At 33.3% G+C, this 13462-nt stretch overlaps 2 protein-coding genes across 2 annotated transcripts; both read right to left on the minus strand.

Annotated features, from left to right (window-relative positions):
• Positions 1–6110: 6110 nt before the first annotated feature.
• LOC139898392 (uncharacterized) lies at positions 6111–8835 on the minus strand. Its single transcript, XM_071881120.1, has 4 exons — positions 8515–8835; positions 7611–7874; positions 6636–6795; positions 6111–6451 (listed from the first exon to the last, which is right to left on the minus strand). Exons 1-4 carry the CDS (start codon positions 8695–8697, stop codon positions 6273–6275), a joined length of 786 nt encoding a protein of 261 aa, XP_071737221.1. The 5' UTR covers positions 8698–8835; the 3' UTR covers positions 6111–6272.
• Positions 8836–9866: 1031 nt separating this feature from the next.
• On the minus strand, positions 9867–12116 carry LOC139898393 (protein BUNDLE SHEATH DEFECTIVE 2, chloroplastic-like). Its single transcript, XM_071881121.1, has 5 exons — positions 11941–12116; positions 11222–11322; positions 10893–10959; positions 10462–10558; positions 9867–10161 (listed from the first exon to the last, which is right to left on the minus strand). The coding sequence occupies exons 1-5, from the start codon at positions 11987–11989 to the stop codon at positions 10083–10085; spliced, it is 393 nt and encodes a 130-aa protein (XP_071737222.1). The 5' UTR covers positions 11990–12116; the 3' UTR covers positions 9867–10082.
• Positions 12117–13462: the final 1346 nt, after the last annotated feature.

The following is a 13462-nucleotide window of genomic DNA, read 5'->3' on the forward strand; positions in this document are numbered from 1 at the left end:
CCGGAGGAAAGTTTAATGGTTCAGGATCTATGAACCGTTCCTGAATATTCTCTGGATTCTCAATTGTGAGGTTGGGTTCAAAAAATGGATTATCGGAAATTTGAACTGAAGTACTTGGTTGACTGGATGACGATTCTAAAGAAAAATCAACGGCGGTTATATTTGCTAAATGTCTTGATCTAGTTACAGGTGGTGAACGTACAAAATGTGGTGAACGTCTTGCTCGGTGCATTCACTGAATATCCTATTAGTTTTTAAAAGGAAAGAAAAATTATAATAAGTTATCCAATTAATAGACTTTTCTGATTTTGCCCACGTTTTGAATAGCCAAAAGATGCAGCAGAGGGGCAGGATTCGTTTGGTCTCAATATAATTGAGGACTGTTTGGCTCCAATAACCCGGTCCACGTACAAATCCAACTATTACTACGAACCAGAAAATTTTGATGTCTATTAATTTAACCACTTAAAATAAATTTTCGTAATTTTAAGAAAGTTTAGATAAGAAGTAGAATAAAAATCTATGTCCTAAAACTAGAATAGCGAGAAATAAGAAAGAAAAAGAGTTCGTCGCAAAAGGTAGAAAAAGAAAAAAAATGGTTGAAAAATAAAAGGTGACGGAAAAATAAAAGAAACTTATAAAAACTTAAAAATACTTGACTAACCTAACCTTATTACTACAACTAACTTAAAATTATAATCGCAAATTGAGATTACTAATTGGAATGATAATTGATACATAGTAAAAGGTCTAAAAATATTAAAGCTTACAAGGAAAAACTAAATCCCAAATGGAAATAACTTAAAAAGAAACTAAAACTTAAAAAGGCGTCGCAAAATTCTAAAGCACCTAAATCTTAGTCTAAAGAAAAAGCACTTAAGGAATTCTACGGCAAAGCCTAAAAATCTAGGAGTAAAAATAACTATAGCAAAAACTAAGTTTAAAATTAAATATGAGCGAAAAAATACAAATATTACGCTACAACGATTAAAAAGGGACAAAATATAAAAATATACAAAAAGTTGTAAAAAGTACAATTTTTATAAAAATATTATTTTTATATTATTTATTTAATAAAACTATTAATTTTACAAATTAATAAAACTAATTTAACTAAAATATATAAATAAAAAGTAAAAGTAAAAATAAAACTAATAATAATAATAATAATAATAATTAGGGTTAAATAATAATAATAATTAATAATAACCCGTAATTAATGCAGGATTAGGGTTTTTTGTCGCCTGTCAGAAAGGCTCCGCGAGTCGCGGCATTTATTGCATCAAACCCCGCGAGTCGCGGGGTTTCAGAATTCAGCTGACAGGTTTGAATTTTTACGCGTTTTTCTTTATTTATTTATTTTTTTTATTTTCTGTTTTCTGTTTTTAAATAAATAAAAGATTTTAAAATAAAACTTATATTTTTATAAACTAAAATAAAAATAAAGAAACTTATAAAACTTAAATATTTAACAAAATCTTAAAAATACATATATTTTTGTTTTTCTTTTTATATTTTCGAATTTTTAAAACGTATTTTTACAAAAATGAATTTTAATAAAAGTTAACTAAAAATCTTTTTTTTATTTTTTATATTTTAGCGTTGCGTTTCCGGCTTTTAAGATATTCCCCGGCAGCGGCGCCAAAAATACTTGATGTTATGCGAGGTGTATATAAAATAGTTATTAATTTTAGCAGGAAATACTATTAAATACGATACAATTTTACACAAGATATTTATTTATTTATAGAATGGATATACTTAAACCTTGCTACAACACTTATAGGCAGTGTACCTAATCGTACAGTAGTGTAGTTTTTAGTAAGTCCGGTTCGTTCCACAGGGAAATCTTTAAACAAAGCTCAACGCTATATTAGTTTACTTTTATAAAAATACAAATATATATATAAGTAATATTATTATTATAAAAGGGGGGTTTTTACCGTTTAATGACCGGTTTGTCGATTTTAAAACTTTAGTCGCAGTTAAAACCTAATGTAAAATATAAAATAAATACAAGACTTAAATTAAAGCGTAAAGTAAATAACGATAATGAAATTGCGAATAATAAAAGTGCGATAAAATAAACTTGCGATAATTAAAAAGTACGATAATTAAAAGTGCGATTAAATAACAATAAATAAAAGTGCGATAATTAGAAGTGCAATTAAATATAAAATAAAGGAAATTAAATATGAAATAAAAGAATTATGCTTATTTAAACTTCCGTAATCATGATGTTTGACGTGTTGATTTTAGTTTTATGCCCATGGGTTAATTGTCCTTTGTCCTGGATTATTTAATATGTCCGTCTGGTTTTTGTCCATAACAGTCCATCAGTCATAAATATAAAGTGCGAGTGTCCTCATCAAATTATTCTTATACCCGAAGTTAAATATTCCAACTAATTGGGGATTCGAATTGTAACAAGGTTTTAATACTTTGTTTAATGAATACACCAGGTTATCGACTGCGTGTAAACCAAGGTTTTACTACTTTGTTAACAATTACACCAATTACCCTTGAATGTAATTTCACCCCTGTTTTAATTATTCTAGTGGCTATTAATCCATTCCCGTGTCCGGTTAAATGAACGATTATTCGTACATATAAATACCCCGCCCATCGTGTCCGATCGAGTGTATATGGTAATTTATAGGGACGCCCAATTGTAAATCTTTATATTAACATTAACAAACTATCATTTAGTTAAACAAATATAAAGCCCATTAATAGCCCATAGTCTAATTTCCACAAGTGTCGTTCTTTTGTCCAAACCCCAATTATGGTACAAAGCCCAATTACCCAATTTTAGTAATTAGCCCAACATCATGATTACTTCGTTTTAAATAAACATAATAATAACTTAGCTACGAGACATTAATATAAAAAGGTTGAACATAACTTACAATGATTAAAAATAGCGTAGCGTTACACGGACAGAATTTCGACTTACACCCTTACAACATTCGCTAACATACCCTTATTATTAGAATTAAAATTAAAATATAAATTATATATATATATATCGTATAGATAGAGAAGAGAGAAAATAGAATATGAAAAATGATCAGAATTCGGTTTGCTTTATAGCCAGAGTTGATTTTTGGGGCTCCGCGACTCGCGGCAAAATCCTCTTCAAACTCCGCGAGTCGCGGAGAATGTATTTACAGCTCACACCCTTGGAGTTTCTCTGCCGACGGTTTTATAATATATATATATAATATATATATAATTAATATAATTAATTATATATTATATTATATTTATATGCATAGTTAACTTGTAATTTTTAGTCCGTTGTGTCGAGCGTTAAGAGTTGACTCTGGTCCCGGTTCCGGATTTTCGAACGTCCTTGCGTACAATTTTATATTTTATATTTTGCGTTTTGAATCTTGTACTCTTGTAATTTCGAGACGTTTCTTATCAATAATTGGAACCTTTTTGATTGTCTTTTGTACTTTTGAGCTTTTTGGTCGTTTGCGTCTTCAATTCGTCGAATCTGTCTTTTGTCTTCACCTTTTATTATTTAAACGAATATCACTTGTAAATAGAACAATTGCAACTAAAAGCTTGTCTTTCTTGAGGAATAATGCTATGAAATATATGTTCGTTTTTAGCATTATCAGTTTCTAAAATCAGAGATAATTTTGAGGTTTGTCTTCAGGCGTGGTATTTGGATGATGGCACTATTATTGGGGACACTTTGGTGGTGGGGAAGGTTTTGCATTTGATTATGGAGGATGGGCCTCGTTTTGGGCTACATCTCAACGTTGAAAAAACTGAAATTTTCTGGCCTACGGAGGACCCTCGCAGCAGGCAAGTAGGTGTCTTTCCTCCTAATATTGCTCGACCTTTAAATGGTGTTAAGTTGCTTGAGGCCCCCGCAAGTTCCGATCCTGGTTTTTGTAGTGAACTGGTGATGCAAAGGGTGACCAAGTCCATTGCGCTTATGGATAAGGTTGCTAAGCTTGATGATCCTCAGTGTGAGTTGTTGTTGCTTAGGGCATGTACGGGAGTTTCTAAACTCTACTTTACCTTGCGTACTTGTCCTCCTAGTATATTTGAGGCGGCTCAACGCGCTTTCGATGGAGCCCTTCGATCTTCCTTGGAGCGTATTGTTACTGCTTCAGGGCCTGGGTTTGGTGATTGGCAGTGGCGGGTTGCCACCTTGCCATTTGCATTTGGAGGGCTTGGTGTTTTTTCTGCGGGAGATGTTCGTCATTATGCTTTTCTGGCTTTTCGATTACAGTCTGCTGGGTTGCAGACCAAGCTCCTACGTCATGCGGGTATTGTTGGTCTTGGTCGTGCTTTTGAAGATGCATTGGGTCTGTTTAATAAAATGGTTGGGTTTGATATTTTAGGTAATCCGAGTGAGGTCGCTGCCCTAATACTCATGAAGAAATTGGCAGATGTTTATTTCACAAAGGTTACCGCTTCTGCAGAATCCTCTTTTTCGTTATCCCCCCGACAATCGGCCTTATGGAAATCACAGCAGGGTGATCACACCTCTGATTGGCTAAGGGCAGTCCCTATTTTGGGGTTGGGTCAGACGATGAATGCAAAGACTTACCGATGTGTGTTGTGCTACCGGTTGGGTGTTCCATTGTTCTCTATCTCGACGGCATGCTCTGCCTGTTCAAGGGTTTTTACTGGGGATATTTTTGGGGATCACGCGGTGTCTTGTGCTGGTGTGGTGGGTATTAAGCATCGACATAATGTTGTTCGGGATTCACTTGTTGATGTTTGTTATCGATCTGGGATTTCAGCGAGGAAGGAGGTTGACATTGGGTTGTCTGGAGAGAACGACAGAGCCCTCAGACCTGCAGATGTGTTACTTTATTCCTGGGATTGTGGTCGCGATGTTTGTGTTGACTTGACAGGGTCTTCTCCTTTGACACGGTCTGGGCTTTCTGACTTTGTCCCTGGACTTGCTGTGGTTGATGCGGCTCGTCGGAAGCGGGTCAAGTACGGATCTAGCTGTCAGGCGATTGGTTATGGTTTCATTCCTTTCTCATTTTCTTCCCTTGGGGAATTAGAAATGGAGGCTGTTTCTTTGCTAACGCGGGTTCAGAAGAGTTCGATGGCTCAAGATATTGGTGCCGGTGCTGCTGCTCATATTTTTACTAGGATAGGTTTTGCTATTGCTAAAGGTGTGGGGGCCCAGATTGCATCTAGGCTTCCCACTAATTTTTTGTAAGTTTTAAAACTTTTAAGTTTATTATAATAATAATAATAATAATAATAATAATAATAATAATAATAATAATAATAATTAAATATAAATGAAAGACTTGTTTAGGCTAGCGAGCTTGTTCGAGCTCGATATAAGAAGTTCAAGATCGATTACTAAAAGAGCTCGAAAATATGTTCAAGCGTGGCTCAAGCTCATTTAAGCTCAACTCGAATCGAGCTTTTAATTAGTTGAACTCGAGTAGCTCATGAGTAGCTCGACTCATTTACACCCTTAGCTGGGAGAGTGGAACATCATGTGATCTTCCCATTACATACTTGAAAGAGTTAGAGAAGACTCTTGTGATAAGTATTGTAGAGAAAAGATATGCTCCACAGTCTATAATTCTTACATATAACTCTATACGAGTGAGTTACGGGAAGGTGTCATAATAATCTAGTGAGTGGTCCAAAAACTTCGATAGTATTTTTGGTCACTAGAACTAGAGAGAGTATTAGACTAAGATTTAAGTTAGTTGGCCCAAGTTCAATTGTGAGCCTAGCGTCCGTTAGAGATTTATGTGTTATAGTTTGGTATGCGCGGCTAAGTATGAATTGAGACGAAGCTCTATGAGTTGTGCGATGAAAAACTAACATGCCGTTCAAAAAAAAAAAAAAAAAAAAATACGGTATCAATACAGTAATTCTCATGGGTTTTAATTGTACTAATAACATATATATGTTAACTTATTATATGTAACTTTTATTTTGGAAGTGCTTTTCTTTTTGTCAAAGGTTACAGGTTTCCTCTCAACTAGTTGAGCTCTATGCACAACTTTTCATTATGTGCTTCGAATGCTTCAGTTAAGTAAAAGTTCTCTGTTTCGACTATACGTTGGATTCTCGTCGAACCGTATCCAGGTTCCAACAATCACAAAAACCCTAACCAATGGAACCATTTCATTTAGTACGATATTGTGAATTTAAGCACCTTAAAAACAGTATAGGATATACAAAAGAATGGTACACAAGATTATAATTATTATAGTAACCAGTAAGTAAGAAGTTAAAATTGGTTTCTATAACTCCAACATTTTCATTTATGGCCATTTGGTGAACTCAAACACCTTAAGAACAATATCCCACCCTGTCGGAATCTGCCATACGAAAAGAAGAACATTTAACACGTTCAACGCTATATGAAGGTTTCTTGCCGTTTCATTTCCTTTCTGCATAGGAGGTACTAATGCAGCAGCTGCAGCCCATAACACCGTTATCGCTGTTCCAAAAGTTAAGTATTCACTAGTCATTTATCACTTATATATTTTAAAACATGCAACTTACACACTTTACTCCATGTTCATTTATCAGATAATGATAATCAAATACTAATGCTTATATATATATATATATATATATATATATAAAATTAAAATTTTAGTAATAGGTACAATATTAGTTACCTGCACCGGCGAATAGATGGGGCCCCGGAAATAGTTTTCCTGTCCTGAGATAAGTGTTAACTCCACCACCAACGGACTCAAACACACCAAATGCAAGCAATATTGAACCTGCATTGAAGTGTTTTTCCTTATATTGTCCCTTGATCAACACCTTTCTCTCCTGTTTAGATATAAACCATAAGAGTAGGTATAAGTATAAATTAATGTATGAGTAAAAACAAACTACAACATTTTTATTTAACACTATAATACATTGCTACAGTCAGTAAAAGAAAATGAAAACAAGTCAATTATAATTGAGACTGTGTTAGTGAGTTACTATGATTGTTCTAAAAAATTGTAAGTATCCCGTTAGGATTTGTAGCATAATACTAAAAGTATGGGCGATTTGTTGCAAAATGCAAGTATTTTGCAGCTACGAATTTATAAGTTTTGTTATAAAAGGTGGCCTTATACATCCACACGAGCAGAGCAATGATATATGTTTAAGATATACTTAATAGAAAGCAATATAAGCCGATAGACACGACAACTTAATTTTAACAAAGTACTTTAACGACCGTTAGTGATAGGAACCACCCACCTAACTTGTGTAAACTATGGTGACCAACTACGTCAGCAAAAATTACAGAGACCACCGGTCCACCGTGAGTAATATGGGGGTAAACCACAGTGTACCATTTCACCCGGTACCAGGTCTCGCACCTGGGGAGCTTGATTACCCGAGGTTTACCCTCTATGGGGAGCCAATTTGCTCGTTCATAGGGGGTTTCCAAGCTAATTCAAAAAAAAAAAAAAAAGAGCAAGATCTAATATAAGAAATGGTACACTCTGAGGTCTACCCAAACCCAAGTCCCTTATTTTTGAAGATAAACTGAAGTTTCTCATACATTTATTTTCAAAACTTACAAGAACAAACTCACTTATAAGTTATAACTGAGATAGTCGAATAAGATTGTACAAAGCCAAACAAACCTCAGATAGTTGTTGAATCTTGGATTGAATTGGGGAAGGTGGAGGAGATTCAATTGGAGTTCCTTCAGGGGTGACTGCAACCGGTTTCTCTTGTTTTTTTAAATCATTAATTTCATCTTGTATTGTTCTTACCCTTCTCCATTGCCACCCTAAATAACCAGCATATAATGTGTATGCAAACAAACCACCCATTACTATTGGATGAATCAAAGCCAATGATCTCCCTTCCAATATTCCATATTCACCCCCTGCTGCAAATGCATCCTGTTTAATTTAATTAAATTTCAAACTAACATTAATAACACAAACATACAAAATGGTGCATAAATTTAACAAAGAAGTAATAGAAGATGCATGATCAAATTTCTCTCATCAAAAGTAGTGAAAAAAAAAATCATTTTTTGTCATTAAATAAGTGAAAGTTCCAAATTTTTTTTTAACAAAATTCTAACGACAGCCTTTCTGTCGTTAACGCTCATAAAGGTGTTGTGCATAGTGGTTATATGTTAACTTATTACTTTTAGGTGACAGTTACTGAATTGTACAACACCTTTATGTGTGTTAACGACAACTCTAAGGGTCGTCATTAGAAAATTCTAAAAAAATATAGATAACTATTCAAGTTCTCAAATATCAGAAATTGAACTGTAATCCTGTATTTGTCAACAAAAAATTGTTAATTTTATATGTTTCAAGAATTGGACCTTTACTCTTGTTTTTAACAAAAATTACACTTTTCATATGCTCCATATTGTCAAATTATGTATTATATCATTAATGAATTTGACAAAGAATGAACGAGTTGATTACTTGATTGGTGGTAACAAAAAATAAGGATTCATTTTATTTTATTTTTAGCAAGAATAAGGATTAATTTGATACTAATGTGGCTTAACAGACTTGCCTGTGGGTTTAAAAAGAATGGTAATGCAACTGCTGATAGAGGCTTCAAGTGGTTAAGATTAATAGGAAGTTTAGTGAGATTTATGGATGGTATTAACAACTGTGATTGTGAATTTGAATCTGAAGAATGTGATGATTTTGAAGAAACTGTTGGGATTTGAAGACATGCAAGTGTGGCTGCCATACTGCTCTAGTGATCTGGCACCAAAAAGTAGCAAAAACAGACTAAATGATTTAAGAAGATTGGAGTTGTTTAGATAGATAGGATGTTATGCCATCTGGAGTGTTTTGATTGGTTTATCTAGATTGCACAACCATGAACAATCATTTATCACCATCAGTTGTATTATATTTGTTAATTGGTGTGTTGTGGATGTTGGAGAAACACAAGATCAATTTTTATGCATATATAGTATAGTACCATAATATAATAAATTTGATATATGCTACTCCGCTATTTAGTCTTTCCATCTTTACTTGTTTAATTTAATATAATGGTGATTCTTGGATACCTATATGATCATGTAAATTTTAATTTTTACGGAGTATATTTTAAAGTTTCATTGCTGATAAGTGACATAAAAACAACCACTTTATTAGGCTAATCTATACCTGGCAATTGAGACCGATACTCTCAAATGCGGGTCAATTGGGTCAAGCTTTTGAGTCAATTGAGTCTTGGGAAAAATTAGGCCTAGCAATATAAATTAAAACTTAAAAAAAGTTCCAAAGGGTTTCCCTCCAACCTATTAAGTCCTACACAATAAATAAAGGAACAAGTCTAATGGGTATCTATACTCAAAGCTCAATAATAGAGATAGGTCTATTGGGTCTTGTGAATGGATTAAACGGGTCGAGCATAACAAGTTTCATCGCCAAATATTTATGACAACATTCATGATTATATCATTTATTATGTACATTAATATTTCAAATTTCAAATATAATAATAATAATAACTAAAATAATATAATGAATGTAAAAGCATATGACCCGATTGGACCCATTTGACCCGTGACCTGGTTCGTCCCGTTACCTAAATCAACCCAGTCTGACCCAATTGGACCCATTTAAAAAATTGTCCCATTTGACCCATGACAATTTCAACCCTAAACCATTTTGACCCGTACCCAACCTGACCCGTTTTCCAGGTATAGGTTAATCGTTAAAAATTTGGTTAATATTTTCGCAAAATAGTCTTGGGACTTGGGTAAAATACATTAAAGTGCATACAAGTTTAAGTGAGGATTATTGTTGAGACATTGCATGCTATACTTATGTTCCACTTTGTTCATCTGGTAACTGTCACGCCAGATTTGTTTAATATCAAGTGGCAGTAAGTTTCCAAACACGTAACTAAACAATCATCGATTAAACAATAAAAGCATTAATCAGGTGCAGTTTGACAAGCTTCAAAATAAATTACAAAACTAGAAGAATTTAAATAAACTGAGACTCAATGTTTCGCTGAAACCACCATAACCAGTTGGTGTCATGCGGTTGCTGTTTACTGTTTACAGATCAACAACATACAAAACAAACAAAACTTGCGTAACGAGCAAGATTAACCTATTGGTCAGCAGTGCTCATGAACCCACCACAAAATCCAGCTCCATTGCAATTACCACAAAGAATCTCCTTTTTACCTCTGCAAATTATGTAGACTACAGTTAATCAAAAAACATCACTACTTATATTTATATGTTTCTTACACAAATATTAATTAAAATTGACCATTTGACCCAAAAGGCCCCATCTTAGTGGGAAAATAGCAAGATTTGGGAAAATAGCAAAAGTACTAAAGATCAATTTTTACAGTATTATGGTCATTGTGTTCTGTTTGGTCACTAAATGCTTAAAGAATCTTTTAATTTCAGTTTGGTTATAAAAACTTTAAAAAAAAATCTTTTCTTCCGAATACTTTGTTATAAATATGAGAATAGTAAACCTGCAGAGCCAACACAACGCGCCAGCTTTGAACCGTCCATCGAAGTGATCTTCTAAATTTACTCCGTTTCCTTTGCATTGTGTACATTGTATAGCACCTAATATTTCACAAGAGACCAAAAATGTAAATATCACTCTTTATTTCACTAAAGATGAGTCAGAGGAATTACTTTTTACAGTCACGGTTTATTTCAACTTTCTAAAGGTAGTGGAGAAGGTTGTTACCAGACTGAACCATAGACTAAACTTTTAAGATTTTACATGTTTTGGAGTTCAAAACAAACACTATGTGAAAAGACATCAAATCATAAACTAGAGGCACATGACCTTGAAATTTGAAGTTTGATGTTGACTTTTTATAATGTCAAATGTTGGGTACAAACTCATGTGCTACAATAAAATTCATTGAGCAACTTGTTCATATTAGCTTACCATTTCCATCACAACTTTCACAAACAATGCTATTCACTTTTGTGCTGCTTTTTGTATCATTGGTAGCCTGCAAAATGGACGTGATAGTGTGAAACCAGAAACATGAAACTAAGGTACATTTCTAACTTCTTCTATTGATATTATTAAAGAACATAATTGTAATGGTTTAACATCTGCAAAAGCTTCAAGATATCGTTAACAAAATAACTACTTAATTTACATAGTAAGTTAAGGATTTATTTGTTTTTGCATCTTAGTACACAAACCTTAACTTATTACACACTAATTACTCAACTTATTCAATGTGGATATGAGAATTAAGGTCTGACCTTGACTTCCAAAGACTGAAATCTTTCAGTTTTTGACTTCTGATTAGTCAAATTGTTGATATAAATCACTTTCGGGGCGTTTGAGTTTCCACCAATGAGCCCTGTAACATTAACTTCAAATAGTTAGAACCCAAAAGAGGTCGTAAAATGCGAAAATCTACATATAATTAACTAAATGATTACCCTAAATCATTTTTATTTAGAAAGGCAAACTTACTACCAGAATTCATTTGATACACAATTCATAAAACAATCATACACATACATAAGCTACGTACTTCGTTTATTCTTTGGTATCGGATATGATATAATTTTAAAAAGACAGTTTACCGAAGGACGAAACATCATGAAGTAAGTGTTTCTACAAAGCACATACTTATACACATGTAAGAACCCAAAATTACATATATAGCTAAGGTGGTGTTTTGGATGTGTATATTATTATTATCACTTCAATCGAAACAACACGATATATGGATTAAATTAAAGCAAAGTAATTTTAGGCTTCAAAGTACCTTAAACAGTGTTTATTGGGACTTTTGTCACAATATTCACTTTATACCCACATATAAACATTACCTATCTTGTACATAAATCACATAGAGCCATATCCATATTCATATCAATATCCATACACATACACATATCTACATCTACAATACAATATACAATATATACAACATACAAAAATACATTATACAAGAGGGAGAGGAATATACTTGGTTTGGTGGTGGGAGTGAAGGAAGAACAGCAAAGAGAACGAGACATTGTGCAGGGTATAATATGTGAAGATTTAAGATTTTGAGATTTGTTTTGGGTATAAAAAAGGATTGAAACTTTGGCCTGCAAAATGTTTTGTTTGTTACAAAACAATGTGAGGTACGGTGCTCTCCTCACAACTAGATAAGCCACTCATAGAGAGATATTAAGATATATTGTGTTTACCAAAACTACCCTTAGAAAGGTTTCATATTTATTGGGTAGAAACACATGGATAGCTTATTCCAGGAATTACATAATTACTCTTATTATAATTACTCATCATATCTCATAATATATTTTATTGTCTTTTTTTTAGCAATCAACAGTTATAAGTTTCTAACTTCAAACTATTTTGTAGAATATACTTATAAAAATTTATAGGCTTTAACTTTCTCCTTTAAAAATAGGCTCTAAGCTCTAAGTCAATTATAAGTTAACGGCTCTACCATAAACTTCAACTCTTAATTACTTTGATCAAACATATCCAATAAGTTACCACATTGATTTTCACATTGAAGTTTAACTTGTTTTCATTTGAGTGTGTTTCACTTGTTTTACTATGAATAATTTTTGTAAAAGATTCACTTGTTTTCATTTGAGTATTTGAAAAAATCGACTCTACACGACGTAGAACTTTTAATAGTCAACCATACAAAAATATATGGTTTCTCAAGAATGTTAGATAGTTTAGATTGTATGCATTGGGCATTGAAATTGTCCATATAAATACATAGGCCATTATACAAGAGACGATCATAGATAGCCAACAATCATGTTAGAAACAGTGATCTCGTATGATTTATGGATTTGACACGGTTACGTTAGACCCGCTGGTTTACACAACGACATCAACGTGCTTAATCAATCGGGTATTATTTAACGAGTTAATACAGTGTAATTTTTCGGTTAGTGGGTGTAACTTCAATAAAGTGTAGACAAATTATTGAGGATCTTAGAATCGTTTGTGACTCGAATTAATGGCGGAAAACACTAAAACAAGTTTCAATCGAATAACAGGTTGTTCCGGGGTAGAATGAATCACCTAGGCTATAATCTAGATTAGATCGACTCTTATAGGTGTTATTCGGTGGGTATTGGGTTGTGGGAACAACTGGAACAAGAGAATACGACTTAGGATTGATAGAATGTGTAACCTCACAGTGAAGGGCTAAAACCCGTATATATATATTGTCAACAGATGTTGATCCCTTGATTAACAACAGGATTATTGTAGAGGCGGGGTGGGGCGGGGGGGGGGGGGGGTGGGGGGGGGGGTGAATACAATTCTTTTAATTAACTTGAGTAATATAGCAGATTAGTATTCAAACACACAATTCAAATAAGAGTCATGGGTAATTTTCAACGGTTGTTCTTTATTGATATAAATCACAAAGAATCACAACTGTTCTAAGGCAAAATAAACAGTTGGTTGATTACAGATTACACCTAAGTTATTGCTAGAGAGGATATCTTAAGCTA

This window comes from Rutidosis leptorrhynchoides, chromosome 3 (assembly GCF_046630445.1).
Source record: "Rutidosis leptorrhynchoides isolate AG116_Rl617_1_P2 chromosome 3, CSIRO_AGI_Rlap_v1, whole genome shotgun sequence".
Taxonomy (NCBI): domain Eukaryota; kingdom Viridiplantae; phylum Streptophyta; class Magnoliopsida; order Asterales; family Asteraceae; genus Rutidosis; species Rutidosis leptorrhynchoides.

Excerpts from the sequence above, each read along its gene's own strand:
- LOC139898392 (XM_071881120.1), bottom strand. The coding sequence starts at position 8,697 with ATGGCAGCCACACTTGCATGTCTTCAAATCCCAACAGTTTCTTCAAAA. Across the intron at positions 7,875-8,514 it reads CATTCTTTTTAAACCCACAG|GATGCATTTGCAGCAGGGGG; the intron begins GCAAGTCTGTTA and ends TAAATTAAACAG. Across the intron at positions 6,796-7,610 it reads AGATTCAACAACTATCTGAG|GAGAGAAAGGTGTTGATCAA; the intron begins GTTTGTTTGGCT and ends ATATCTAAACAG.
- LOC139898393 (XM_071881121.1), bottom strand. The coding sequence starts at position 11,989 with ATGTCTCGTTCTCTTTGCTGTTCTTCCTTCACTCCCACCACCAAACCA. Across the intron at positions 10,960-11,221 it reads TTCAGTCTTTGGAAGTCAAG|GCTACCAATGATACAAAAAG; the intron begins GTCAGACCTTAA and ends TCCATTTTGCAG. Across the intron at positions 10,162-10,461 it reads GCGTTGTGTTGGCTCTGCAG|AGGTAAAAAGGAGATTCTTT; the intron begins GTTTACTATTCT and ends CATAATTTGCAG.